General features: G+C 30.0%; 3 protein-coding genes across 3 annotated transcripts; 2 read left to right on the top strand and 1 right to left on the bottom strand.

Annotated features, from left to right (window-relative positions):
* The first annotated feature begins 81 nt into the window (after window positions 1-81).
* Window positions 82-866, top strand: LOC8273508. The gene has a single exon (XM_002527884.4). It carries the CDS (start codon window positions 82-84, stop codon window positions 700-702), a length of 621 nt encoding a protein of 206 aa, XP_002527930.1. The 3' UTR covers window positions 703-866.
* Window positions 867-1,513: 647 nt separating this feature from the next.
* LOC8273509 (inorganic phosphate transporter 2-1, chloroplastic) lies at window positions 1,514-4,933 on the bottom strand. Its single transcript, XM_002527885.4, has 3 exons — window positions 4,054-4,933; window positions 2,866-3,057; window positions 1,514-2,519 (listed from the first exon to the last, which is right to left on the bottom strand). The coding sequence occupies exons 1-3, from the start codon at window positions 4,771-4,773 to the stop codon at window positions 1,695-1,697; spliced, it is 1,737 nt and encodes a 578-aa protein (XP_002527931.3). The 5' UTR covers window positions 4,774-4,933; the 3' UTR covers window positions 1,514-1,694.
* A 5,959-nt stretch (window positions 4,934-10,892) lies between these two features.
* On the top strand, window positions 10,893-13,289 carry LOC8273510 (L-type lectin-domain containing receptor kinase S.1). The gene has a single exon (XM_002527886.4). The coding sequence runs from the start codon at window positions 10,983-10,985 to the stop codon at window positions 12,894-12,896; it is 1,914 nt and encodes a 637-aa protein (XP_002527932.3). The 5' UTR covers window positions 10,893-10,982; the 3' UTR covers window positions 12,897-13,289.
* The last annotated feature ends 12,318 nt before the right edge of the window (window positions 13,290-25,607 follow it).

Raw genomic sequence — 25,607 nt, forward strand, 5'->3', positions numbered from 1 at the left:
GCTGGCACAGCACTCCTCATATTTTCTGCTGCTGGTTTAATATCATGAAAGGGTGAATCTGACAGCTTTTGACTGGTGGCTATGCTGAAGGCCTGTGTTCATTTGTTAGGCCAAAATCAAGGCTCTCACAACGAATCCAGAAGAAAAAAAGACGTGGGAATAGCTCCTATATCATTTAACTTGCGCTCACAATCTAAGGATTTTTCTGTCAGGATAGTTCATGCTGGCGGGCGAGAGGAGTTGTATCCACATGAAGTTCCTGCATCTCACTTGATGGAAAAATATCCTGGGATGCGTGTTGCTCGGCCAGAAGTTTTCAAGAATCCTCACCAATCCCTGTTATGGCCAGATGAGATTTTGTTGCCTGGTCACAAATATTTGATGATTCCAACCAGTACTGCTCGGAAATTGAAACATAGACAAATTAGGAAGTCAAGAGTCACAGGTAATGCTGAAGGTAAAGATGAGATGTCAGATGTAAATATTACTTGGGAAGCAGGACAGGATATTTCAGATGAATCTGTTTCTTCTGCCAAGGAATTCTATACCTCCAAGGTAAGATTGTCAAGAGACTCGAAACGTCCTATGAGAAGGGGTATTAAAGCAAAGAAGCCTTTTGTACCCCCTCTTCCAAAAACAAGAATCCTTTGGGGACCAGGATGGGAACCAAGTCTGACCTCTGTGCAAGAAGTCTCTCCTTGACCATTTTATCTACCTGATGACTTGCATCACTGTGTATTCTGGTATGTTGCTTTCCAGGCAGCTCTTTGTTATACTCTCTTTGTTCGGATAAGGTTCTTTGGTCACATGAGATGCCTGCCACTGACAATAAATAAATGAGATTGTGCAGTGTTATATTTTGCTTAGGTACCTGTTTCCCAGTTTTCAGGATCCTCCTTGTGCATTTGAATGCTTTTATCATCCATTGCTCGTCCATAACCACAGATTTCTGCTCTAATTTCTGAATGCTAATTTCTATGTGTATTATGTGTGAATTTTCAAATTTTGTTTTGTTCACGGGACCACCTTGCTCTCTAGTTTTTGACAGGGTTTCAATCTGCTTCTAGGACATTGGATTCAAACTGATGATAAAAGATCTTTCAGCACATTGCATTATGCCTGCAGTTTCTTGGGCATAGATATGCATAAATTTTGTCGTGAACTTATTAGAACATAAAATAGAAAGGAAGTTTCGATGATATACTACTATTAGGGATAGTTCATTTATCGTACAGAATCTATGGTAGCCCCATCCAGTAATGGAAGCAAAAATCTTATATGGTAGTTTCAAGTACAACAGTACAAGAGACTAGGAGTGCTTTTCTTTCTCCCCTTTCCTGCCGGCCTCTCACAAGAGTACATAAATTTTGCTGATCTCTTTGTTCTTTTTCCCCTAATATTTTTTTTTTTTCTGTCATTTTAGAAAGCTGAAAAATTAGTGCTAATGTTTAAATGTTCCCAAGTCATTGTCAAAGAATAAGATTGAAAAAGAAGAGTGGAAGTCTCAAACACATAAACCAACATCAGAAACCCAATTTGTTTCCTCAGTTCCATATATATATTGTGAATTCCACTCAAAAGGAATTCACAACAGCTCAAAAAGACGCATCCATTTTCATGAATTTTTTTGAGAAAAGACGAGTGATTTGGTTGATGACATACATCAAATTCCTTTTAATCATGTAAATGTACACTCACAATAGAGAAGATAAAAGCTTGGTCAAGATCCATGTATAGAGAACTGCAAAAGTAGCACCAGCTGGAATTGTCACAAGCCATGAAGCAACGATCTCTCTCACAGTTTCTGCTCTTACACTGTTTAGCCCCCTTGCAAATCCTACTCCCATGACTGCACCCACCAAAGTATGCGTCGCAGAAATAGGTAGTCCTAACTTTGAAGCAACTAGAACAACAGAAGCCGCAGCAAACTCAGCTGCAAATCCTCTAGTTGGTGTAAGTTCTGTTATCTTCTTCCCAATCGTGGCTATCACTCTATAGCCCCACATTGTCAGCCCTGCAACTATACCGAATCCTCCCCATGCAAGAACATCAGTTGGAATAACAATCTCTGTTCCGCTGGCACCACCGTGAAGAATAGACAACGCTGCAGCCAAAGGACCTATTGCATTCGAGACATCATTTCCACCATGGGCAAATGACATGAAGCAGGCTGAGAGCACCTGCATGTATCCAAACACCCCATATACTATCTCCAATTGGGTGCCCGTTGGTCCTGCAATATCAGAGAGAAACCCAATATTTTTGTTCTGGATAGTACTCTCTTTTGGCTCAGGCTGTGTTGTATTAGCCTTAACGAGGAGATGGCCGAGTTGTTTGTGGATTATTCTGTAGACTAAGAATGCACCCGCTGCACCACAGGCTAAAGCCTGTACCAGGGCAACAGGAAAGGTCTTGCTTAAAGGAAATGCTGCAAAAGAGATTCCTGTTACCCCCGCAAAGACAGCAATTGGTGCAGCTGCAGCTGCAGCTTGTCCTGGGTTTGGAGCACTGTAAACAAACTGCAAAACTAAGAATAATGAGAACTAGAACATGCGTCATTACAAATAACTCGAGAAATAAAGCTTCTTTAAAGTTAATTTAGTTAGATGAATATGATCATGAGGATTAAGTAGTAGGTGTCTAAGTAGTTCAACCATGACTTTGGCTTGTGATTTTCTTCTGAAAGCTAAAGAAGTCAAAGCCTCTTCCTAAAGCCTTACAGGATTTCTGCACAAATCATCTTTTTACATTAATAATGTATACCACAGATTAAGGCTTGTCGACTGTATGTAGAAACCTTCAATCTTTCAAGTCTAAAATGGTAAGAACATACCATCTTTCAAGTCCAAAATGGTAAAAACATACCCTACGGATGCATTTGTACACAAGGAATGACACCATTGCTCCCATCACTGGTGAGATCACCCACGATGAAGTTACCCTTGCAAGTGAACTCCAGAACACAGCACCAGCTCCTCCATAGACAAGACCGAATCCGACCATTGATCCTACAATACAGTGTGTGGTGGAGACAGGCCAACCATAATATGATGCGACCTGGATAACACGAGATTAAAATCAAGCATCAATGAGAGAAGAACTCAAGATTTTAGCACACAGGTACAACAGGGAACAACTAATTTAGTTCAGAATAAAAGAACTGGCAGAAAAAATAGTTCCGTATTTCCCTTGTTGCCTATCGAGCAAGTGCACATGAAAATAGACTTTGGTATTGAATTAGTTACCTAACAACTAAGTTACTAGCCCAGCGATTGTCCTTTGTTAAGGCGAGTTGCATATACACAACTAGAGACAGAAAACATGAGCAGCAGTGTTTGAGAAACTTTAGTACGTTACTGACTATGATTCTGGTATTCTATGAAAGTTCACTTCCACCCTAAACTAGAAAATTGGCCAATGTTCAGGTATGCATACAAAATTTTCCACACTAGAAACCTTCCGTATTCTCTGAACCCTGCACTATGTCTCAAAGATTTTCTCTAAAACTAAAAATTCCAGAAGAATCGCATACTTCTATTGCCAATTCCAGCATTGTTTATTAGGAATGACTTTTTAAGGCATCATGTATCAGAATATTCTCAGTTTTCAGTTGGCATTTCGAGAGGACCTTGTAGCCATTAGCTTCTATTTTGTCCCCAATAGTTGACCAATCTAATATAGAACAGATGAAACTTCTTAAAATTTTTCTTATATATATATGTGTATATATATATATATATATATATATATATATATAGCAAAACCTTTAATGTCGACTTTCTTGTGATCTCTTCTGAACAATACAAACTGAATTAGGATCTAAGGCACAGCAGCTTCTTGTTATCTCCTCAACTTTTGTTGCGTATGTTTGTAATCAGCAAGTTAAGAAGAAAGTGACAATCAAATAAATAGTCTGGCAAGAAGCGTACATACCCAATCAAACTAACCAAATAAATAAACTATTTTTATACTAACTACCAGCAATAAGGAATTTGCAAAACCACCAACATATATGCAATATTTAAGACCGAATAAATGAAACAGAAAATGCACCTGCAACCAAGTACCCGCAGCAGCCAAAGAAGAGAGCAAGCCAGCAAAGAGCAGAGTATTTTTCCCTTCAAACACATTAGCCATAAGAATTCCATTCTGCATTGTATTTGTCACATGAGTACCCATCAAAAATGCACCTGAGAACTCCAAAATAGCTGCAGTCACCACTGCTTGCCGGAGAGATAATGCTCCGGAACCAACAGAAGTCCCCATGGCATTAGCCACATCATTGGCTCCTATATTCCAAGCCATATAGAATCCAAACAACAGTGTTGCATATGATAATATCTTTGTCTTTAAATCCAATCCTGTTCCTAGAGACTTCATGAAGAGTGGAAGACTAAGAGCAGCAAATGCTATAAATATAGCAATAGCAGATGCAGTTCTTGAAGATATATTAAAGGCCTTAGCCATTCCAGGCAAGTCATTTTCTTGGTTTTTCAATGTTTCTTGATGATTCTCAATCTGAATTCCCTCTTTCTCGTCTTCTTCACCTCCAGCTTCAGCAAAAGATGATATACTAGCAAAAGGGTGTGCAAGTTTAGAGTTCGTGAGTCTCAAAATTGGAAGAAAATGCTTTTGTGGCAGTTGGTTTGGCCTGAAGAGATAACTGTCTCTTGGGCAGCGGCTTTTGTACAGACAAGAATGAGAATTGCGCAGAAGTAAAGTTTCTTGACTGACAGTGTTTCTTGTAGAAGATAAGCAATAAGAGGAAGTCATGTCTAGAAGAAGAAAAAGAGTTGGAAAAGGAATGAGGAGAAAAAGAAAATAAGGATAAGGGATTATTCAGGTAGATTCTTGGCCATGGAAGCAAGTGGAGAAAGGAGAAGAGTTGGTGGTGGTGGTAGAGGAAGAAGAATTGAAAAGTGTGCATATTAGAATTTTTACTTTTTAAAAAAAGATTGATTTTTGGTGTGGAAAGGGATGTAAGGTGGATTTGGCTGCTTGCTTTGGTTTGAGGCAAATGAGTGGTGGATGTTGTTCTCGAGTCTTTCTTCACTTTGCACCCACAATTTCTCTAGTCAGAAATATTAAGAGAAAATTCAAAAGATTATCCAACTTCTACTTTCCCTTTCATCCCTTGTGGCCAAAACTATATCTGTATGGGCATGGTTTGTATCAGGGATTTAGAGGCAAATTATTCTTTTAAATTTTATTTTTATCATTACTAATTTATATGAATTATTGATTTAATAACTAGAGACGAGTTTAGTCAAACTTACACATTAGCAGTAATTCATTTATTTTATGAATATATCAAATCTATAATCAAAAAACCCATCACGTAGTCCATCAAATAAGTTATAAATTTTAACGGTAGCTCGTAATATTTAACTTCATGCAACACTTAGTTCAACATTGAACTAGTAGATTATTCTGTTACCGTTTGTAAAACCCAAATCTAAATTATTATTGATCCACCAATTAGAGTTTATCCACAGGTCCCAAAAATCAACCTTTAAAATACCATATCTATAATCATTTCTAACCATGATGATACTATTCGCAAGTAATATGTGTCGAATTTTAAGAGTTAATTCAACAGAAAAATTAAATACTTCAACATCATTTTTTTAATGATACATCTAGTTTATAGCAAAATGTGATCTTTTTAATTATTAAATCAGTCTCTTTTAATATTGATTATTAAATATGATATATGATGACTTGTTATATATATATATATATATATATTAATTTTTAATTTTTTTTTTATATATCTAATTTATAACACATAAGATTTTTATTTTGATATGTGTACTTATTTTGACAAATAGGGCTTATATGTAATTTTATGATTTTTTCTATTAATTTATTGATTAATAAGTTATATTCAACATAAATTTTAATCTTAAATAATAATATATTAATAATAAATTAATTTTCTGATTAGATAATTAATTATATATTAATTATATTTTTAATATTATATTAATTGATATATTAGTTTTCTAATTAAATAGTAATTCTAATTATAGAAAATAATATTTTTAAATATTAATATTCACTAATAATAAAATATTAAAATTAATTCAAAATTATTTTTAAAATAATTTATATTATTACATTGATAAAATTTTAAAATTTTAAAAAGAAATTAAAAATATTTAAAAATAGTTAATTTATTATTATTTTTAATTTAAAGTTGAAATAATAATAATAATTATGCAATACACTGATAAACGACTGATTAATTACTAATTTTATTGGGTGAATTTTTATGGTGTTGAACATCTAACTTTATTTTTTCTTTCTTTTAACGAGAAGGACAAGGCAAAAAACATGGATGGGAAAGTATATACATCCTCCTGCTGTAACACTTTTAGCTCTGAAAAAGAAGATCGAAAGACAAAGAACAAAGTCTAATTAATTGTATCATGCAAAACCTCATTTAGAGGAATTTATATCATTTAGTGAGTTTGCAAAACCCAAAAGAACTAAGTAGCAGTATTTATACACAGAAATCATACTAAATTTTTAAAACTCAAAAGATAAATATTTTTTGATATAACTACCAATATTGGGCCTAGCCATAGTTTATAAATTGGCAGGTCAACTTATTTAATATTTTTTTATCAAAGTATCTATTTAGAAGTAGATGTTATAAATAATTCAAACTAGTCTAATTATCTATGTAGAAGTAGATGCTAATAACTAATTCAAACTCATTTATTGTGCCGGCTTTCATAAATTTGATTTTTTGAGATATTTTTTTTCCTACTCTTTTATCGTTCTTCACTTACTAATTGATGTATACTTGCTTAAAGAGATCGCCCCATGTGAGCTAGAGCTCGCCGTCAATAGGCTAACTCAATCCATAGACATCTTATGATTAAACAGTAGAGATTTACTTCCACACGACTTCATTTCTAATAAGACTCAAGGAGAGATTCTAATAGTTGTTATTTATCAGATGAGGGACTTTCTCTTATTTATGATAACATTTATCTTCAACAATAGAGGAGGTATGTTGTAAACAAACTATTCTATCTTAACATCTGGGTAATGCACAGCGATGAACAGGTAATCCAAGAAACTCTTATATTATATTGCCTTTATTAAATACTAACTTGATCGCTGAAGTAGTTTTTTTAGGTACCATTCTTGGAGCCATAACCTGTTGTTTGCAGGGATATCATCAAGAACAGCTCGTTCATAAGGATCGGTATACAAACTGGAAATTTCTAGTTTGTATCACTAATTATGTGAAAAAGCTTGAATCATGTTTTATCCAATTGACAAGCAATTCCAATCATTCTTCCTTTGGAAGTGCATTTTATGCAGACCCTTTCTCTTACAAAAGAGATTTATTTACTTCAACTTTGTTTTGTGTCATTCTTCCATGGAGCACCATCATTCCAGGCTCTGTGTTTAGATTTTGTATGCTCCAACTCCACGATTCTATCTTCTGATAGGCCTGCTTATATGTCGTCCATCAAATTCGATAAGCAACCAAGAATCTGGAGACACCAATGATAACTAATATGAGTCAAATAAATTTCGATCTCTTTATGAGCGAACTGTTCTTCTTGAACCTGTAAAGTGACAAGTTACGCTCGGAGGAACCACTTTGATGCTTAAATTAGCAACGTATTTAGGGTGAATGTAAAGTGTTTAAAGCGTCATAATTACATACCTCTTCTAGGAGTGTTCTGCGGGAACTTATAATGTCTGACTTGGAGTACAAACCCAGCAACTTTCGTGCCTGCAAAGATTGAAGTACTGAGGTAACTGACTCTCATGTTTTAGGAAGTAGAGAACGTGACATTCAAATAGGTACACGGTCATAAATAGATAGTGCTAACTCTAGGCGATTCTACCACAGGTTGGCGATCTCTTGTCGGTTCTGGCGAACTATTATTTGGCGAGCTCATAGCTCACTTGGGGCAATCCTCTCAGGCGAACTATTGTTTGGCGAGCTCATAACTCACTTGGGGCGATCCTCTCAGGCGAACTATTGTTTGGCGAGCTCATAGTTCGCTTGGGGCGATCCTCTCAGGCGATCATGCATCAATGACCACATTGGTATCAACTACAATATAGCTCTTTGTAGTTGTAACTCATGATGCAGGATACTACAACTCCAGCACTAGAGAGTTTGTGCTTGTTGATCTGCAAAGTCGGAAAGAATCTTGATGGCTTCAGTCTCAGAATTAATGTCACAATAGATTGCTCCAATTGGCGTGCCTAAACCACCTAAACCTCTATCAGCACCTCTGAACTGAGTACAGCTGATTTTGTATCAAGACCTTGGGGTGCATCTTGGAATGCAGAATATTCTATTTTAGCTTTGTCTAATTGATGAAGGATTTGCAGAAGAGATGAACATTTCAAATTTGCCAATTTTGATGGCTGATCACTCCTCTGAATCTTCCTCTAGTATTAAAGACACCATATTTGTTGCTTCTATTCTCGTTCCAGCTATTTTATCATCTGCAATATGTTGGTTTTGGATCAAGAAGACGAAAGATAACAAAAGATGAAGATGACAAAATCCAAGAATGGGAACTTGAATATTGGCCATAAAGGATTGTCGAAATTTACGCTTCTTGAATCTGGAGGATTTGGTAAAGTGTACAGAGTGTTATGGGTCCAGCCCATCTTGCAATATTTTTATTGCTTTTGGACACATGTATTATGGACTTTTATGATAGACTTGTTATGTCTTATTTTTTGGTCCATTTTGGCATGGGTTTTGTGGCTTCCAAGAGAAGCTTGTAGAGGCTATTGTGTAGACACTTAGTGTGTGAAGGGAGCAGCAATTTTCAGATTAAAAAAAAACACACACACACAAAAGAGAGAGGAAACTAAAGAGTTCCAAAGGGTGTTGTCCTGCTCGTTTTTCTCAGCACCAGTCCTAGTGTTTTGGTCGCCGGAGAAGATCCCACCGTTGGATTTTGCTGAAATTTTGTCAGCTTGTTGAGGACATACGGGGCTACATTCTGACTGTTCGGATCGTCAATTGGAGCTCCGGTTCATCAGAAATTATCTCTGGACGGAGCTGCTGTTTTTGGGTGAATTCTACACTTTTTGTTCTCTATTTCAATTCTCTTATTGTTGGTGTTTGTTGGTGGGTTGTGAATCCTTTGTAGACTGATTTGGGGTTCTTTTTCCCTCAATTTATAAATAAGAGAAGTTAAAGGTGGACTCCTCAAAAAGTCCTGTGGTTTTTATTCTTCACATCGAAGGGGTTTTCCACGTATAAATCGTGTGTGTTATTTGCTATTATTTTCTTTTGTTATAACTGGTTATTTACTGCATTTAGTTGCTGGTTTCCTTTGTTAATTTGGTTGTATGACAATTTGGGTTGATTGGATTGCATAATTGGTTGGTTGTCTTGATTGTGTGACATTGTGGGTGTCGTTGTGACCCCCTTCCGATCCCTACACAGAGGTACACTCCCAACCAATGTAGAAAGTGCAGTTAAATGTGTGAACCAACAGATTCGAAGCAACGGTTAAGAGAATTCATGGCAGAAATCTCATGCATTGGCAGGCTACAAAACAAGAACCTGAATGATACACATGCGAAGATGGTGTAAGAAAGGCCAACAAGTGGCCGTCCGTAAAGGATCAATTCTTGTCGAAGCATCACAGTTAGAACCTTCTTTTCCGACCGAGTAATTACCATATGCTGTAAAATGCCAAGCTAACCGATCCCGAAACTTAGACAAGATAATAAGGATGCTTAAAATTTGGGTGTTTTCAAAAGGGAGGAAAATGGTATTAACAAGATTATCATTCCATGACAGCCCTTTATCAATTATTAAAAAAAAAGCATCTACCGTGGGATCAGAAACCTTGAAACCATTTTGGTATTTCAATCAAGGCTTGTTGACCATTCCCAATTATCCACCTACTATCTTATTTAACAATAAATTTACTTGCCCCAATGATAAGCCATGTGAATTTTAAATTTGTATTATGATCCAAAGAAACATGAAGATAGATGTTCTCTACTAAGTTTATTATTAATTATTAAATACGATTAACATTGAATGTTGGATTGGAATTCTTATTTTTAGCATTATTTAATCTTAGTATTTTAACTAACTTAGTCCTACCTAAAAGTAATAATATAGTAATTTTCTTTAACTTATCGATATAAAAAAAAAAATTAGAAATTTCAAAAGACTCATATTTGAATTGACATTATTAATTTGATATAAATACTAATGTTTTTCAAATTATTTGCTGTTTTTATGGGTAAAAGATGATTAACCATTTAAAAAGAATTCATAAGAAAATTTAGTAAAAAGCAAAACATTTTGAACTCATAATTTTTCTTCTTAATAAAAGAAACCATGCAATATTTGAGTTCTTTGGCGGCTTTTTTTAAGATTCTAATTCTCTATTAAATTCAGCACGCATGTGATATTGTATAATTAATCTGTAATATCTATCCTGATTTGCACATTGAATCATCCATGATGATAAAAAGATGAAATGATGATATATAAATAAATAAATAAAAAAATTTTGTATAGTTTTGACGTATATTCTCATTTATATTTCAAATTGATAGATGATCTATATATATTTATTTAATTTAAATGAAATAGTATGTATCAATTTTATAATATTAAAGTATAAACTCATATATATGAATCACTCTCCTGTTAATAGTAGTGTATACACTGAGTATATATAAGGCTTGAAACAAAATCCTTTGAACTAGTCCAGCATTTAAGAACTTTAACCGATTGTAAAAGCCATGGAAAAGTCATTATTTTGTAATATTTCAATGGAATACACTTATTTAGTTTTCCTTGTCAAACTATCTATCTAGAAATAGATGCTAAAATTCAAAGTCATCAAGTCAGCTTCAATGAAATTGGAGTTGAGATGTTTTACTTCTTACTATTTTTTCTTTTCTTCTTTGTCTGTAGCCGTCTTTATTCACCTAGGTAATTATTCTTGGCAAAAGTAATGATCAACATGATCGTACTACCAGTCTCCTTGCTCATCTTGGCCACCAGATCCCTTGCAATAGATGTTCTCTTCAATTCTTTTCATTCTGATGATCTGATCATCTCTGGAGATGCAAGAGTCGATTCATCTGTTATTAAATTGTCAAGCAATACTAATCAATATTCCTTGGGAAGAGCATTTTATCCATACCCTGTCTCTTACAAAAGAAATGTAACTGTTTCAACTTCTTTTGTGTTTTCCATTCTTCCAGAGAGAACCACCAATCCAGGATTTGGTTTCGCTTTTATATATTCCAACTCCACAGCACCAGTTGATGCTCGTCAGGCTCCTCTCTTGTTCATTAAATTCGATATTGGACTAAACCCTGAATTTGGGAATACCATTCATAACCATATTGGTATCAACTACAATAGCCCTGTGTCGTTTGTAACTCATGTTGCAGGATACTACAATTCCAGCACCGGAGCGTTCGTGCCTGTTGAGCTGCGAAGTGGTAAGAATGTCCAAGCCTGGATAGAATTTGATGGCAAGAATCTTAGGATTAATGTCACTATTGCTCCAGTGGGTGTGCCTAAACCATCTAAGCCTCTTATCAGCACCTCTGATCCGAGCAGAGCTGATTTTGGATCAGAGGCCATGTTTATGGGGTTTTCTACATCCAAAACAACTTGGAATGAAGGACAAACTATTTTAGCTTGGAGTTTGAGTGACGAAGGATTTGCAAGAGAGATAAATACTTCAAATTTGCCAGTTCTGAGGACCGATCGCTCCTCAGGATTGTCCTCTCTTTCAACTAACATCAAAGCCACCATAATCGCTGCTTCTATTCTCGTTCCAGCTGTTTTAATATCTGCAATATGTTGGTTTTGGATCAAGAAGAGGAAAGATAACAGATATGAGGATGACACAATTCAAGAATGGGAACTTGAATACTGGCCACATCGGTTTTCATTCCAAGAACTCAATGAAGCCACAAAAGGATTCTCAAAATCTATGCTGCTTGGATCTGGAGGATTTGGTAAAGTGTATAGAGGTACACTCCCAACCAACGTAGAAATTGCAGTTAAATGTGTAAACCAAGACTCGAGACAAGGGCTAAGAGAATTCATGGCAGAAATCTCAAGCATTGGCAGGCTACAACACAAGAACTTGATACACATGAGAGGGTGGTGTAAGAAAGGCCAAGAGTTGATGTTAGTCTATGACTTTATGCTCAATGGCAGCCTCTCTAGCTGGATCTTTGGCAAGTCTGAGAATCATTTAGATTGGAAAATGCGGCGAAGAGTGCTCATGGATGTGGCTGAAGCCCTAAGTTACTTGCATCATGGCTGGCATCAGTTGGTACTCCACCGTGACATCAAGTCGAGCAACATATTACTGGACTCAAATATGCGGGCAAGAGTGGGTGATTTCGGGCTGGCAAAACTTAACAAGCACGGACAAGCTGCAAACACTACAAGGGTGGTAGGTACAATCGGCTACATGGCGCCAGAGCTAGTCAGACTGGGGCCAAGTGCAGCCAGCGATGTTTACGGTTTTGGAGTTGTGATACTGGAGGTGGTGTGTGGGCGTAGGCCTATGGAAGGCGAAAAGACGCTGATCGAATGGGTGCAAGAGCTGCATGAGCAGGGCAGGCTGTGTGACAGTGTAGATAGGAGGATTGTCGCCGACGAGTATGAAGTGAGCGACATAGAAATGGTGTTGAACTTGGGATTGGCATGTTGTGATGTTGATCCTCAGCTGCGGCCAACTATGAAGGAGGTTACTGAGATATTGATCAAGACAGATACTTTGCCTTCTTCAGAATATTTGATTGATGAAGTAGAGTCAAGATTTACTAGCAGTAGCAATGCCGATGGGTCAGTAATCACAAAAGCATCATTCATTTCTGATCCGAGTCCTAGAACATGACTGAGCATATTACATTGTATTGTAAACAAAATTTTATTTTCTCTTTCGTGTTTGGCACAAAGACGCAGACTTCAATAGTCAAGAGTCCGTATCAAAAGTAACAACATTTTTCAGCCCAATTTCGCCTGTGGTTACTTGTTAGAATGGGCTGCATATTGAGTTAGAGCCCATTTCTTTGCTATTATAGAGGCTTCCGTATAATTAGGAGTGTAAAATGACAATCACCAGTTCAAGCTTATTCCGATTCGGCTCGCTTTCAACTCGTTCAAATTCGTTGAAAAAGTATAACGATGTAAGCTTAATCTTATCTTTTAACTTGTTAATAATTCGAGTTGAGCTTGAAAAAATAAAAGCTCGGTTTGATATATTCACGAGCTTTTTAGACTCGTTATAGATAATATAAATTATCTAAAATAATAAAATAGAATATATATCTAAAATTCATTCTATTTATATGATAATAAATATAAAGTCAAACAAATATCTTATAAATCAAAATAGAGATTTTATACTTAACTATAAAATATTATTTATACATTCACATTCATATAATTTTTAAATCTTCTTTTATGAGTTAAAGTTTGAAAAAATTAGATGCCATATAATAATTTTTTTATGAACTAATTTTTTATTTTATTTTTAGTAAAGAAAAATACTTTTATTTAGTTCTTTAAATGTTTTTTTTTTATTTTGAGCTTATTGTTTTTTATGATTTTTTTCTATTAGTTTTACTTTTAATAAAAATTTATTTTATTTTATTTTATTATTCTCATTTATATAATTAAAAACAAACAAAATGTTAAAAAATATTAATATTTTGAACGGTTCAAGCTTAATTCAAGCTGAACTCATTCAAAATATTTCAAAATCAAGCTGATTTCAATCACTAATATAATTTTACTGAACTGAACTTGAATAAAATTAGACTGTTTTTCATCCCGACATATAATATATATAATGTGAAGAAGCTGGAACATAAATGCAACAAACATATCAACAAAAAAACACAAATGTTAAGTCAAATAAGAGTTGTATTTGCTCTCAACACCTCTAAGGAAATTGACTATATTTATTTGCATCCTTAGACTAGCCCACCAGAAGGAAATTGCTCAATTGTCCCTTTGAATTAGTCACAACTAAAGAGATGTCTGTAAGTATTTCTTTCTTTGTTTATGACTCTTTAAATGATAAATTAGGTTAAGATTTCGACAATCATAAAATTAATTTAAAAGGGTCTTTTTAATGGGAATTTAGAAGTTGAACTTGAAAGTTGCGACAAGGATACATGATATTCTCAGCGTGGCTAAGGCATCTTATTTGAGGGGGTGGGGGAGAAATGGAAACGCATTTTCCATATTTCAAAGACGCAATCTCATATTAGGGGACCATATCTCAACCACAATTTCTTCTTTTGTTTTCCTCACTACTCGTCTTTAAAAATGATGCAACCAAAGATGCATCTAAGTCAACTAGCATGGGTCCACTAGCCTATGGAGGACCGATGACACGAGCAAGGAGTAAAAGATTCAAGCAAGCCTTAAATTCTTACTTGGAGCATATTTTGAAGATGGCTAATGATGGTGCTTTTAATGAAGATAACAACGCCTTGAAGATAGTGACATTAATTGCTATTAATGAAGCTTAAACTTCTGTTCTTGGAATGTTGTCAAGGTCAAAGATCAGGGATCAAAGTCAACAGGCTTTCCTAGGGTTTCTAGAAGCATTAGGCCGCACATTAGGGTTTCTAGAAGCATTGGGCCGCACCCTAAGCATTGGGCTGCACATTAGGGTTTCTAGAAGCATTTGAGGTCTCACCTAACCCTAGGGCAGCCACCACTTATGCTTAGAGAATGAGGCAGCCGCACATTAGAAGTCTTTTAGGGTTTGATTCTTTATTGCTTATCTCTTAGTCCTTTTTAGGATTAGAATCATTTTAAAACTCTATAAATAGAGCTATGTATTTCGACTAAAGGACACAAGATCAATATACATTTCTGAATGAAGTTTTATTTGAGTTGTTAACTCTTATTCCTTAAGGAAATTTCTTGAGATTAAATTAACTTGTTTGATTTAGTTTCACATCTATATGTTTGATCAATCAATTAACTTTTTATTAGTTTCTTGAGTTGTTTGAACATTCTTCGTCTATTTATAACTAAAGGGCTTAGTAGTTCTATTGCTAAGTTTATTAGTTCCATAATCAATTGAAAACTTTCAAGTTAGATCTTGGGGCGACAAATTCGAACTTATTGGTAAGGGTGCTTCCTCTTAAATAGGGAGAGCATTTATCAGTTTGATTTTCTCACCATTACTTATCTTGGTGTTTGAACGTATCCGGTTAGAGTTCGTATCAAAAAATAAAAAAGAATTCATTCATAGTATCATATATTATACTTATGTAATTAAAAAAGATTAAGTCTGTCATATTTGATTTTAGAATCACTAGCAATATGATATTGGCTTAATGGTTAAACTGATTTGAGTTTTAAATCATTTTCTTAATAAAATTCAGAATCTGAAATCTTAGAGCTCGTGTCTGAAAGAGTCATAAGATATTGATCGTTAAGCTTTGTAAATCCTTTCACACATTCAATTAAAACTTTGGTTACAAGAGCCCAAAAGACTTTTCTGTTTTCTTGTTGTGCCGACCTGACCATCCATTTCAAGAGAATGAAGAATGAAAAGCCACATTCAAATTATTATTTTTTTTTTTTTTAAAAGAAAAGAGAAGAAGAGAAGACCCATATGGAGGGCAGGACTTTTATTTGATTTTTATTTGTTTTGAATCTTTCCAACTCAGAAGAGTTGGAAAATAAACCTTGGTCCCCGTTTGGCTGTTGCATCTAAATTGGTAAATTTTATTAAAACCCTATGAAGACTCCTAGCAAGGTCCATCCTGCCCTTATTCTTCCACATTATTGGGAGCGTCTCGAGCCCCTTATTGCTTTGTCCCACTCCAACAACGGGCCAATACACATGATTGGTTTTTATACTTTTCCCTTGTTTATATATGCCATGACATCTGTAATTAGAATTCTCTTCCCTTGACATGGAAATGCATTGAACTAGTGGCAATGTCCAATTTCCTTTCTCAACAGCCCTATTCCATTTGTCAGGGTGTAAGAGCAAGTTCTACAATGGAAATTCAAAGTACCCTACTGAAAAAAATAAAACCTAAAACCTAGCCCATGACCAACGGCAAAATTAAACTGCTATACTAGAATAAAAAATTAGTTGCGAGCTCATTCTAATAATATATTCATGTTTCAAGGCCAATTTCGTCAATTTGCAATATCTTGATAGGCCTTTACTAGAATCCGGAGACTTCTTTGTCAGTTTATGTTAGTTTGTAAATGTCCTCAAAGAGGTAACTATTTGTGTTATTCCGTATAGTATTTTTTCGGACGTTTGTCATGTTTACGCACTATCTCTGTCATAATCATCACATAATTGTCTGCTTAATAATATCATATTACTATAAAAATTTAGTAAGAATATTAAAATAATTTAATTGACTATAACCAACTAACTAATTTTAAATATATATTAATATTATATTAAATATTTTATTAAAAATATAAACATGTTATATTTTTTTAAAATTTTTAAATATTTATTAATTTTAATGACGATAAATTTATTTACCGAGAAAAATTTATTTTCTCTTTTCACATGATTTAATAATTAAATTCTTTAATTTTTTATAAAATTAAATAAATAGGAGTATTCCATAAAATTAAATAAATTAAATATTTTAATAGTATAAATTAAAAAAATTAGATTATTATGTTATAACTTTATTTAATATTAGATCTTTTATTTAATTTTAATATGTTTTTATTGATTTAGTATTTTATATATTTTAAGTATATAATTCAATAATATTTTTTTATTTTACATATAAAAAAATAAAAATATGTTATGTTATTTTTTAATTTACTAAAATTATAGAAAATCTAACTTAAAAACTCATTTTTCATTAACTGATTTCTTTACTTGAAATTGAATAATATCAAAACAATCTCATTAGTATATATTTAAGATAAAATACAATAAGAGATGAAAGGTATAAATAAATATAAATATTATAATTAAAAAAATAATTTTTTAATTGATAAGATAATTATTCAACTATGAGAATAAAAAATCTAACCAAAACTTAAAATTATAAAGAAGAATTTAATGACGAAAAGGACTATTAAATATTTAAAATTTATAATTAAAGTATTACATATTGTAATATGATATTCAGAAAAAAAATCATTTAAAGTGAAAGTTATAAATAAGAATCCAAAAGGGTATAGGAATATGAAATAATTAAATATCTTAATTAAAATGTTGGAAGTTGTAATATAATACTTTTTTAAAATAGTAGAAAATATGTTAGAATAGATTAATTCTTTAAAAGTTAAAAAAATAGTTTAGAAATCATGACATGCCATGTATGATAGAGAGAAATAATATTAAAATATTACTCTCATATATATATATATATATATATATACAAATTTTTTAATAAATATATTAAAATACTTTATTTATTAATATAAAAATTAATTTTATTAACAAAATTCTTTTACTTGAAACTAAACTTTGTGAACATAATCTTAATGAAATATTTATAAAATAGAATGAAAAAAAGACGAAGAGTATACATTAATACAAATATGATGAAAAAATAAAATAATTTTTTATTTAATAAGATAATTACTATATTATTAAAAATATTTAAAAAAATATTAATAAGTTGAAATTACAAAAATAATTTTTAAAAAATTATAAAATAATTAAAATTTATAACTAAATTATTTTATGTTGCAATACAATATTTAAAACTATTATCTAAATTTTAAATTATGAAAAATAATTTAAAAAATAGAGAAAAGTGAAATAATTATATATCATAATTAAAGTGTTAAAGTTGTAATATAATATTTTATGTAAAATAAAAAAATCTAAAATAATTAATTTTTAAAAATTAAGAAAATAAAATTTATATAAATACTATATAAAAAAATATTAAAATTATATATATATATATATATACACACGCGCTGTTAATGTGTATTCTTTTTAAATCTTTATTGTATGATAAATTTAAAGATCCTATTCAACTATCAAATGTTGGTAAATACATGTGTTTCTTAATGTAAAAAATTAACACTCCTGATTTTTTCTTCTTAACGTAATGGAAAAAGTTAACAAAAAAAGAAAGGAAAATTAGTTACATTTTTGGTAAAATATTTAAAATAATTATTTTGAGTTCTAAAAGTAGCTAATGACCTACTCTATCATGTTTGTTATAAGATCCTAAATTAATACATATACATAATCAAATAAATTAATATAAAAAATTGGAGAAAAATTCATCTTATACTTTATTCTAGAATGATCGGAAGCTAAATTATTAATTTTGAAATCATAAATCTCAAATTGTATTATTGAAACAAAAACTATGTCAAAAGTATTTTACTAATTTGACAAAGAGATCGCATAATTTCTTTTCTGAAAAAAGAAAAAGGAAAGAAATCATTTCTGGTTAAGAAATCCAAATCGGACGGTGATGGGAGCTCCACACCGACCAGGCAGTTCCTAAAAGAGCCATGTGGGAAGTTGAAGAAAGTGGGACCAGTGGGGCCCAATTGCGTCCTCATCATGATCAGATATAAACCAAAAACCTCAAACACACCAAATGTTTAGGCATCTATTACACATATGCTAGTTCTCCACCACACAAGGGCAATGTCCCTTTTTTTTTTTCTTCTTTATTTAAATGTGAGTCCAATAAGTCATAAAATGGGATAATCTTTTCTAAATATTTTTATCATAAATGCAATCATGTAAATAAATAATGAGGCATAATAATTATAAAATTATTTTTAATTTTTGACAACTTGCATCGAATTAAATTCATGATTTTTATATTCAAGAAAAAACTATTATAATTATGTAAAATAAATTAAAGAATTAAATGTTTGTAATATATTTAAATAAAAACATGTATCATTTTATCAGATAGAATGAATTATAAATTGATGATAGATAACTTGAACACTTATAAAGTGAAAAAAAAAAAGGAAAAAGAAAAAAAGAAGAGAAAGCTTGGACATAATGCTGAGACATGTGGCCTCGCACGCATTTGAAAATCGGCACAATATGACAACCGACCCTTCTTCTTCTTCTTCTTTTTATTCTTTGAGTTTTAATTATGATGATGATTGATGAGTCACTGTAAATATTAAGCTAATATAATCCTCGTTCAAGTGTTTCACTGGTTCCACACTATCATATGGCAAATGAAGAGAGTCTGTCAGAATTCATTTTCTTGTTAAATCTTTATTAATTTCTTCCTAGCCATGGCAAAGCCAATTTGGGTGGCTGCCTGCCTGCTACATCATTGTCTTATAATCCCTATTGACAAGTGGGTGAGTTGGGTCCATGCCACGTAGAAAGAAAGAAAAAGAGTGTGTGGTCAGCATTTTAAAGGCATATCCAATCCTAAGATATTACCGGAACGTTAATTGTTCGGCATTTGGATAAAGATATGAGCATATTAAAAGAACATGCCTATTTCTTTTAACATATAATGTCATTCCGTTGCATAAGAGAAAGAAAAAAAGAAGAGAGAACCTAAATTTCTAATACAAAAGCACCAACACTTACTAGGCATGGCAATTGGTACAGTTCATAATATATTCTTATCTATATTCAGAATAATATATATCTATTTAAATAGTAAGTATTAAATTCCTTTTCATATTTGTAATATTTTGAATTCATTATTAAAATAATTACTAAGATATAGTAAAATCTCTATAAAATAATATTATTGTAATTAAAATATATTTTTATAGAAACTATATATTTATCAATAAATACTTTACTAATTTATAAATTTTAAATATTTATTAATCAATAAATTTAAATCTAAATTATTTATTTACAAATTTTTATCATAGATTTTATGTATGAATTATAAATAAAGATAAAAGAATGTGACTAAAAGTTATTGTGCATATACATAGAATTAATTTAACATTTATATCATAAATAATAGAGGTTATATATTCATAGGCCAAACATAGTTATTATTTTATCTATTTAAGTGAAGTTATTAATTCAGTATATTGACCCGAATTGCAATCGAAATGATTTATTATTTAATCAAAATTATTAATTTATTAAATATATAATTATCAAATATCAATATTATATATATATTATATAAACTCGAGTAAACTAAAATATTAAATACATAATTTTTTAAATTATAATTTTATTTAATTAAAATAATATATAATATATTTAAATAGATTATATTGTACTATAAAAATAACATATTAAGGAAAATATTGAAATTTATGTAATTATTTGAAAATATCATATCAAATAATTAAAATTAATAAATTTGATTATAAAATTTATAACATTTTGTATGCAATTTGAAAAATAATTCAAATAGAATATAAGTAAAATACTATAGTATTCGGATACGAATTATCTGCACCTATACTTAATTAATTTAGAAATTACCGGTTTGACTAATAGGATTAATATTATTATCCACGGATAAGGCAATAATTAGGTAAAGATAAAAAAAAATTAAGAAGAATAAAAGCTAGTAAGAATACAAGTCATTTAATTAGTTAATGTCTGTTTGACATTAAGGTTAAAAGAGTTTTTTCTAGACTCAATTTTTATTTTACTCCATTTTAAAATTATTTTTGTAAAAAGCAGATAAATCAATATTTTTTGGAAAATAAGTTTGAGAAATATAATTTATAAAAAATTATAAATTATAAATTATAAATTTAAATACAAAATATTTAAATTTTTTTTTTCAACACCCAAATTGCTCAACAAAAGTTGGAAATGTACCCAGATCCCAATCATGGACAATACAAGCTAGTCAATTGTGGAAATAGCAATGCAATGGATGGTCTAGTGGGATATTTGCTTGTTTAGCCAATATGCAAAAGGGACATAAAAATACTATAATACAAGTTCCAAATGTATTGTGAATGAACCAAGCAAAGTGCATGATTCTCTCATCAAAAGGATAAGAAGATAAAGCTTGGACATGCTCATCACACAAGAACAATACATTAGAATTTTTGGATATGCAACTATATGAACAAAAGAAGTAGGACCCAATTGACATGTTCTTAGGTATTCACTTATGGATTAATGCTTGACATAATCAAAGAAAATGACAAGAAAATAACTTAAGTTAATTAATATTTATTCAGATTTGCTCCAGAAGTTATCCTCAGAAGCCATCCAACTTTATAGAAGAATTGTGATCTTGGAAAGACTATTTCTTTTGATCAAGCTATTGTTAATCACACGTTTTTAAACTTGCCTTAATCGAAGATTAACAATTTGATTAGTGATAATTATATTTTGAAGCACATGTTTAAGGACCAAAGAATGTATGTGTAGGTCGAGTTTTTTCTTCTTTTTTTCTTTAATGCTAAGAAGGGGCTTCTTGATTTAATGGAATAATCCTGATTGCTATTTATTAAACAATCTTCAACTGTGTTGTCACTATCTATAGTCTTATATAATTAACATGCAATTTGCAATAATATATTATAATACGATTATGCATAACAATTAAAATAATTAGGTGGGACAATGACAAGGATAGCTCTTGTGTTCTTTAAATGCTTAATCTTTATCATATTTATTTCAAACATATAGAAAATTCAAAGCAAGACATTATGTATGAGTTGATTTAAATTTTATAATAAAAAGGTGCATAATAAACACTTACGTGCTTTATTACTAGTCAATTCCTTCTCTGGGGGATATTCAGTATTAAAATTTAAAATTTTTATTTAATTTTATAAATGTAAATTTTCCAAATAATTAAATAATTATATAACTACTGACTTAATCTAATAATAAAAAGAAAAAAAAAAAGCAAGTTGTATTTTTGTTAAGAGTACTGATACTCTTACTCTTGGTTTTGAAGTTTTTCTTCTTCTTTTTTATTTTAATTTTACTTTATGTAAAATAAATTCTCTTAAATAAAATTTTATTTTTGAATTGAAGAAAAAAAAAGAGATATCCGATGAATAATGAGAAATAGAATTACTCATTATATAAATAGTTCTATAATAATCAATTAAATAATTTATTATTTATAAAATATATCATTAGTTCAGTTATTGTTATTTTTTAATAAGTATTTAATAATTCATATTACGAACCCATTGATACGAAAATAGAGTGCGACAAGCATGATTTAAAACAAAAGATGTATTTATTTATTTATTCCTTAATTTCAGAGCGTAGAGTAAAAGTTATTAATTTTCTCATAAAGATATTACATACAAAAGGGACCACATGCATTTTTGGGCAACAAGTCCAATACACATGGCAGACTATCACCAATTAATATCAATATATTAACATGACATCTAAACCTAATATTCTGACATATGTTGTTATCGGTCCTCTTTCGGATGAAACGCAAAACTTTGGGTATCTGCTATAAATGTATTACATTCAATTTCTGCTAATACAGATATATAAATTAACTAAAATATTTAATACTAATTTCTATATAAATATAATATTTTTAATTTAATAATTTAAAATGTGTTCAGATAAAATTTTATAAAATATTATTTTAAAAATTATAATATAATTATACATTTAAAATACTTTAATTAAACTGAAAGAAAATCTTACAGCCATATGTGCCGTTAAAAAGGATTCAAGTTTTTCTTTGACTATTATTTTGGGTCAATCTGCAGAGAATAGATATATGAGTTTGCTTCAGTTTGTTATGCTTTTATTATTTGCCATTTAAATTCGTTGGTGTAGAAAAAATATTTATTTATGTTCAGTTTATGGCTGTGAATTTTTATGATGTATGTATCCAAGAAAAAATGGAAACTAATTTATATTTGTTTTGTGGAACCCAATTTATATTTGTTCACATATCTCTCTTCTTAAATAATTTTATATTATGAAAAAAAGTCGGCTTCATTCATCCATATATGTATATATATACACACGTCTATATAATAAAAAGATCTTTATTGATGTAATAAACATAAAAGTTATTGTAGACATATTTATAAATCAACTTACTATTGATATTATCATATTTAACGATTAAAAGTTACTGTACAACCAAGAAGTTAAATTTATTAAGTAATATAATATTAAAATTTATTAAATACTACTTTTAAGATTAAAATTATTTTTAATATATAATTAATATATTAATTGTATAATAACTATAGGAATTTTATTTCAATAAAATATTAAAAATAAAAGATATATGTATATGTCAACAAAAATTATGTTTAATCTAAAATTAGTGACTTCTCAAGAAATATATAATTAATATTAAAAATTTAATTAATATGTTATTTTTAAAATTAAAAATTATTATGTAATTAAAAGATTAATTCTATAATTAACATAATATTAAATATTAAATTATAATTCTATATTTAGGATTAAAAGGGTATTTAATTTATAAATTTGATGCAACTGATAGTTACTACTAACTGAAGAACTATAATGAAAATATTTAGTAAAGACTTAAGAAAAAGCAGTTGATACCGATTTGGTCCCAACCAACTTAATTGTATCAGTTTTATATTAGAGTTTTTTTTATTTATAATTTTTATTTATTTAGACACTATTATTCTTGTTAAAATTTATTAATAATAAATTACTTTAAATTGATCTCATATAGTTAAATTTTTATATTTTATAATAAATAGTTAATATTTTAAAATTATTTTAATAATTAAATAATTATAATATTCATAATTATAGTATTTGATTTAGAAATTTTTATTAGTAGAATTTAAATTTAAATTTTTAAAATAATTCTTATAATATTTTTAATAATAAATATAAATAAACTAAAAAATTATTATAATATCTTAAATTATTATAAGTTATTTTAATAATTTTAAATATAATATAATAAATTATATTTTCAATAATAATTTAACATACTGACAACAATCGCTAATAAAATTTTATTAAATAATTTAATTTATCAGCCACTAATTACTTACTATATCGACCACCATTTACTAGCTGCATAAATCCCAATAATTAATTCAGGACGTATAACTAATGAAGACAGGCGATGGAATCAACCTTTTAAATTTCCAACGTTTTTAAGATTAGGGTTCGGAACTGTAATCAATATTTTCCACAAATTCGTCTGGGATTCTGCCAGATATACTGTTGAGTTGGTATTCAGTTGGATTTAAAAAAAAAAATGTTTTTATTAATTAAAATGATTTCTTTTTCAGATGAATGATAGCCCCTATTCACATGCATACTTTTTGACCAAATATTCGAATTCACGCACTTTTGAGGTAGAAAGTGCCAAAGGAAGTTCCATAAGAAAAAAGAGAAATTAAAGTGAAACGAACCATTCATTTTCATTTTTGGTAATGGAATGTTGCAACCGTCTATAACTTTTTTCTGTACAAGAAATATTGAATACTCCATTCATACAATAAATACAAAATTAACTGCAATTCATAAATATGTAAATAATTTTTACTAAAATAATATTTTCCTCCAACATTTATTAATTATGTTGACAGATGATGATGTCTTATATTTATAGAAAATTATTTTCTGACTATGTTAAATTATAAAATTTTGTTAGAGTATCTAAATTATAATATAACTTATTAATATCTTTTCTTGAATTTAATAATACAAATTTCAACTCAATTTTTTTATTACTCTTGTAAAGATAGAAAAAGTTAATTCATATCACTTCAATAAAAAAAATATATTTTCTATCGCAATAAATATATTTAAACTAAAATAAAAATAAATAACAAAAAAATTATGACAGAAAATAACTAAGTATTGGTGGTTTACCGTTGATGTTTGAATTAAAATTTTAAGTTTAATTGTTTCCAATAAGAAATTCTTTTTATAAAAAAAATATTGACTCGCTAAATTATTTTAAATATAAGATAATTAATATTTATATAAGATATGAATTAAAAGATAGGATCAAATTAATATCTTTTTCAATCAAATCAATATTTTTATCAATTACTAACAATTTTAAAAATTACATATAATCGAATATATTATATATTTTTTAAATTATAAATAAAAAACTCAACAAACAATAAGTGAATACTTTCTTATTTCTTAGAAATATATATAATTAAAATAGAAGATTGGCGTATAAAAATATAATTGAAACAATGATATTATTGCAAGCCAAATTTGTTTTTAGCATAAAAGACAAAAATAAAACTCAGCAACAATAAGTGAGCACTTTCTTATTTTTCAGATATATATATATAATATGATTAAAGTAGAAAATTGGTGTACCAAATCCGATAATTAGTTAGATTCTTAGAACCTTAACAAATCCATTATTAAATGATTTTGATTCAAATATAATGGAAAAAATAAAAAGAAAAGGAAAATCTTTCACTGCCTTTAATCAAGGATTTTTAACCCACCATTCCCCCTCCGAATTTTTTTAAATAATATTTGAACGGCGAAGATTTTCACTATAAAAAAGGCCCATTTTTCACAGCGAGTTCGGCCATTACGGCGTTCCACCAATTTGACGCGCTGGATGTCGAGTCATCATCTTTTAACTCTTTACCCCAACAAGTGGACCCCCCAACGGAATCTAACGGACGTCAGCTGACCCCACTCCAACTATTTTTTCACTTCACCTCTAAA

Source organism: Ricinus communis, chromosome 7, assembly GCF_019578655.1.
Source record: "Ricinus communis isolate WT05 ecotype wild-type chromosome 7, ASM1957865v1, whole genome shotgun sequence".
In the NCBI taxonomy this organism is placed as follows: domain Eukaryota; kingdom Viridiplantae; phylum Streptophyta; class Magnoliopsida; order Malpighiales; family Euphorbiaceae; genus Ricinus; species Ricinus communis.

Bases quoted from the DNA above. Each gene is read 5' to 3' on its own strand.
- LOC8273508 (XM_002527884.4), top strand. From the start codon at position 82: ATGCTGAAGGCCTGTGTTCATTTGTTAGGCCAAAATCAAGGCTCTCAC.
- LOC8273509 (XM_002527885.4), bottom strand. From the start codon at position 4,773: ATGACTTCCTCTTATTGCTTATCTTCTACAAGAAACACTGTCAGTCAA. The intron at 3,058-4,053 runs GTGCATTTTCTG...CGTGTTATCCAG, and splicing joins CTGCGGGTACTTGGTTGCAG to GTCGCATCATATTATGGTTG. The intron at 2,520-2,865 runs GTATGTTTTTAC...TTAGTTTTGCAG, and splicing joins TGTACAAATGCATCCGTAGG to TTTGTTTACAGTGCTCCAAA.
- LOC8273510 (XM_002527886.4), top strand. From the start codon at position 10,983: ATGATCAACATGATCGTACTACCAGTCTCCTTGCTCATCTTGGCCACC.